This window comes from Elaeis guineensis, chromosome 1 (assembly GCF_000442705.2).
Source record: "Elaeis guineensis isolate ETL-2024a chromosome 1, EG11, whole genome shotgun sequence".
Taxonomy (NCBI): domain Eukaryota; kingdom Viridiplantae; phylum Streptophyta; class Magnoliopsida; order Arecales; family Arecaceae; genus Elaeis; species Elaeis guineensis.
In genome coordinates, this window is record NC_025993.2 from 28753780 (window position 1) to 28759035 (window position 5256).

Sequence of the window (5256 nt, forward strand, 5' to 3'; positions counted from 1 at the left end):
TTAAATTTTAAGGTTATATATGTATGGTGTATCATAGGGGAATGTAATTGATCCACCTATGATAAAAAAAGTCTCATTCTTTTTCATTCCTTTCCCCTTATTTTTAGTATTTCTTTTTTTATTAATTTGGTATCAGAGCTAGGCTAAGATGGCGAATGGCATGCAACTTCAAGTACCATACCTCATGAAGGAGTACTACAAAAACTGGAGCATTCAAATGGAGGCCCTACTTGGGTCACAGGATGCTTAGGAGGTGGTCGAAAAAGGCTATATTGAGCCTCAAAATGAATCAATTCTGCATGTAGGGCAATACAATACCCTACAAGATTCGAGGAAGAAGGACAAGAAGGCACTTTTCATCATCTACCAAGGTCTAGATGAAGCCAATTTCTAGAAGAACTCTTTCACGACAACATAAAGGAAGTGTGGGAGATTCTCCAAAAGGCTTGCAAAGGTATTGATGAGCTGAAAAAAATTCTCCTCCAAACACTATGAGGAGAATTTGAAGCATTATAGATGAAGGAATCCAAGAGCATCTCAGACTATATCACCAGAGTTCTGACTATCGTGAACCAACTTCGAAAGAATGGCAAGAAGCTGGAAGACATCTAAGTAATTGAAAAAGTTTTGCGATCATTAGATGATAAATATGATTATGTTGTTACAGCCATTAAAAAATCGAAAGATCTAGAGAAGATGTCGGTGGATGAGCATATGGGATCATTGCAAGCCTATAAGCATTGCATCAATAAGAAGAAGTAAGAAGCAGTGAAACATGCTCTTAAAACAAAGCTCTCATTAAAAGAAGTATAGGAAAGCTCAAATGGTGATAGAAACCCAAGCGATCAAGGCTATGGCAGAGGTCGAGGTTGTGGTATAGGCTACGAGCATGGCCATGGCTGTAGACAAGGAGGACAAAGTAAAGATAAAGCAAATAAAAACAGTAGATATAGGAGACCAGATGTAAAAAAAGTCAGAGGTATAAATCTAAGGTTCAATGTTATACTTGTAAAAATATGGACATTCTTCCTCCGAGTATTTTCATAATAAAAATAATCAAGTTGAAGAAGCAGTTAAATATATTGAGAAAACAAAGGAGGATCTTTTATTATTATTAGCCTATAAAGAAGATGAAGCTAGCAGGCAAGAAAGTTGGTATTTGAATAGTAGGACAACTAATCATATGTGCGGTCATAAAAGCATGTTTACAAAGTTAGATGAATCGATGGAAGAACAAGTCTCTTTTGGAGATTCTTCGAAGGTTTCAGTGAAATAAAAAGATAAAATTCTAATCTATCTCAAAGATAACAGTCATCAACTTATTTCTTATGTATATTATGTTCCGATATGAAGAGTAATATTCTGAGTTTGGGATAATTGCTTGAAAAGGATTATAATATCCATATGAAAGATAAAAAAATTTATTTGAGAAATAATACTAATAACTTGATTGCCCAAGTGGAGATGCCAAAGAACAAGATGTTCATCCTCGATATTAAAAATAATGTAGTCAAGTACTTGAAAGTCTGTGTAAAAAATATCTCATATTGACCACCCCGATTAGTTGTGTGAAGGTTGTGTTCTCGACAAACAACCTAGAAGGTGCTTTCCACATGAGATGAGATACAAAGCAAAGAATCCGCTGGAACTCATTCACATAGATGTATGTGAACCTATTGTCCCCATATCATTTGGTAAGCATCAATATTTTTTGAATTTTATTGACGACTAATAAGAAAAAACTAAGTATATTTTTTGAAAGAGAAAACAAAAATTTTTAATATGTTCAAGAAGTTCAAGGCGATTATTAAAAATAAGAGTGAATATTTCATCAAAGTTGTTTGCTTAGATCAAGGTGGCGAGTTCACCTCCAAGTCATTTGAAGTATTTTATAAAGAGAATGAGATTCTGCATCAACTGACTACCCTTTACTTGCTTCAGCAGGATGGCATAGTAGAGAGAAAGAACCGCACTATTCTCAATATAGTGCGAAGCATAATGAAAAGCAAAAATTTATCGAAAGAGTCTTGGGTTGAGGCAGTGGCTTACATCGTTTATATTTTGAACCGATATCCCACAACAAGCTTGGAGAATAAAACACCACAAGAAGTATGGATAGAAAGGAAGCTGAACATCTTACACATGAAGATCTTCAGATGTGTAGCTTATACGCATACTCCAAAGTAGAGGAGAACTAAGCTACATGACAAAAGCTCAAAGCTCATTTTTATCAGGTACAGCAATAAATCAAAGCTTATAAGTTATTTGATCCTAACAATTCAAAAATTATGATTCGTGGAGATGTGAAGTTCAATGAGGAAGGTGAATGGATTTGGCACAACAAGATTGGCCATATTATAGGAGAAAAGCCTGCTCAAATGGAAGTTGAAAAAACTTCACCTGCTACTGTACTACCATTAACACCAATATCTTCACCAATACCATCATCATCCACTTCATCGGATTCATCATTAGATAGCAGTCCAAAAGTACCACAAAAGATGAGAAGTCTAAAAGAACTATATGAGATAACAGATTAAGTACACTTTGTTTGCTTCTTTGCAAATCGTAAGTCTATTGAGTTTGAAGATGCCATAAAAAATGAAAAGTAAAAGCATGTCATGGATGAACAGACGAAAACCATCGAGAAAAACTGCACATGGGAGTTGACTGCTCTTTCTAAAGAAGAAAAAGCCATCAAAATGAAGTGGATGTATAAAGTGAAGAAGAATGCAAAAGGCACAACAGAGAGACATAAAGTCAAATTAGTAGCTAAAGGGTACAAGCAAAAGTTCGAAATTGACTATGATGAGATATTTACCCCAATAATTCATATGAAAACTATTCACTTAATTTTACCTACTGCAGCACAATATAAATGATTGGTTTTCTAAATGGACGTAAAATCAACTTTTTTGAATAGCTATATTGATAAGGAGGTCTATGTAGAGTAATCGGCAGGTTAGATGATAAAGGGGTATAAATTATAGGTCCGCAAATCAAATAAGGCATTGTATGGTCTAAAGCAAGTATCAAAAAAATGGAATGCAAGAATTGGTGCACATTTTAAGAAAAATAGCTACATCAAGTACCCATATGAAAGCGCCATCTACATGAAATCTAATAAAAATGGAGAGGATGTTTTATTAATCTCTTTATATGTAAATGATTTGATTTTTATTGGTAACAATCTGGTGATGTTCAAAGAACTCAAGCAAGTCATGATTCGAGAGTTCGAGATGACGAACAATGGCCTTATGTCATACTTCTTTGGGATTGAAGTCATGCAAAGTAAGGAGGATATTTTTATATCTCAAAAAGCCTATGTGAAGGGGATACTCAAAAAGTTCAAGATGGAGGATTGCAAGTTAGTTTGTACATCGGTTAAATATAGGACCAAATTATTAAGCATGATGGTGAAGCGATAGTTGACCAGACATATTTTAAGAGTGTTGTTGGAAGCTTAAGGTACTTGATATGCATAAGGCCAGACATCTTATATGATATCGGGCTAATTAGTCATTTCATGGAGGAGCCAAATTAAGTCGATATATTTGAAGACAGTAAAGTGAATCATATGCTACATTAAAGGTACTCTTAATCATGAACTTTTCTATTTATTTTTTAATAATTTTCGTTTAGTTGGCTACTTAGTAATTGGGGTGGAGATCTAGAAGATCGAAAAAACATGACTAGATTCACATTTTATTTGGGGGACACCGTATTTTCATGGTTTTAGAAGAAATAATCGATAGTGATGTTTTCAACATATGAAACTAAATATGTTGCGGCCTCTTCATATGTATACCATGCCATATGTCTACAAAATCTTTTGAAAGCAATACAACAACTACAAAATGATGCTATCAGAATTTGTGTTGACAACAAATTGGTGATTGCACTAGTCAAGAATCCCATATACCATGAACGAAGCAAGCACACCGATATACATTTATATTTTATTGAAGACTAAGTCAAGAAGAAGAAGATAAAATTGGAGTACATCAAGTCCGGAGATCAAATCGCAGATATTTTTACAAAACCTCTCGGAAGTATTTTGCAAATTGAAGAATTCACTTGGAATTATTGATGGAAGATAATTACATTTCTGAGGATGTTGAAAGGATAAACTTAATTTGAATCAGAAAATTCAAGTTGGGTAATTCCTAGATGGATAAATATGAAGATATTACCTTGATAGAGTTAATTGTTATTCTGATTTATCTAATTGATATTCTAGTTAAATTTTAAGGCTACACACACGCGTGCGGTTGTTGTATTGCAGGGAATGTAATCGATCCATCTATGATAAAAAAAGTGTCGTTCTTTCCAGTCCTTTCCCCTTATTTTTAGTATGTCTTCTTTTATCAGTGATCGACTGGCCAGCTAAATTCCATAACCGGAACACTTCACTGCAACCCCGCGTTTGTGACATTGAGCCAGCGGGATCCACAGCTATAGACCGAGCAGAAGGCCTGCACGCACGTCAACAACAGGAGCAAGATAGCCGCCAGGAATGTAAGGATCTGCCACGACCCAAACACATAGGTCTTCATGATCTTCCGGGCCTTAACACTCCACCTACTGCTATGAAACTTGTTCACATCCACCAACACTTTGTCTATGAAGCCTACTTTCGTCAACCTCACCGATCTGCTCATCGCATTCCAGAGCTTCGCCACCTCCTCGTCGTTCTTCATCCGGTTCAAGATGATCCCGCTTTGCCTCAAGAGCTTCACGTCCTCCTCGGTGTCTATAATCCCGTTCATCAACTCGGTGTACCGAGTGAAGACCATCGGCCCCAACTCAACTGCTGTCTCATAAGCTACTAAATTCCTCAATAGGACTTCAGTGTTGACGTCCAAACTAACGGCTGGGAGATAAAATGTGGCAGTTCTCGAGTTGAACGATACTGTCGTCAAGTCCCCCTTTGTTGGTGAGAACTTCACCCCAGCCTTGCTGAGCTCAGTCACTGAAGGGATCATTATTTCTTCGACCAAAGGTGGTTCGTCATCAGTAGAGTCTTCGTCTTTTGATTTCTCATCACCTTGGAAGAAGAAGAGCTTTGCAATGGGAGCAGTCAAGATCGAGACCCCTGGGAGCTTGGAGATGATCTTCCATGGAAGCTTCCCTAGGAATTTGATGGGCCTCGTAGCAGGGACTTCCATGATTTTTAGGTCCGATGCCCGACTCCAAACTGAATTAAAGAGCTGCTTCACATAGCTAGGATTACCCATGGGCTTCGTCTCATTCAAC

The 5256-nt window shown here is 36.6% G+C and overlaps 1 protein-coding gene across 4 annotated transcripts in view; it reads right to left on the minus strand.

Annotated features, from left to right (window-relative positions):
* Positions 1 to 3926: 3926 nt before the first annotated feature.
* LOC105032287 (putative UPF0481 protein At3g02645) overlaps positions 3927 to 5256 on the minus strand; it is a 40088-nt gene continuing 38758 nt past the window's right edge. For all 4 annotated transcript variants that reach the window (XM_073251745.1, XM_073251732.1, XM_073251742.1 and 1 more), the window contains one exon: positions 3927 to 5256. This exon is cut by the window's right edge and continues 456 nt beyond it. In XM_073251745.1, the coding sequence (XP_073107846.1) occupies positions 4410 to 5256 (847 nt within the window). In that variant the 3' untranslated portion in view covers positions 3927 to 4409.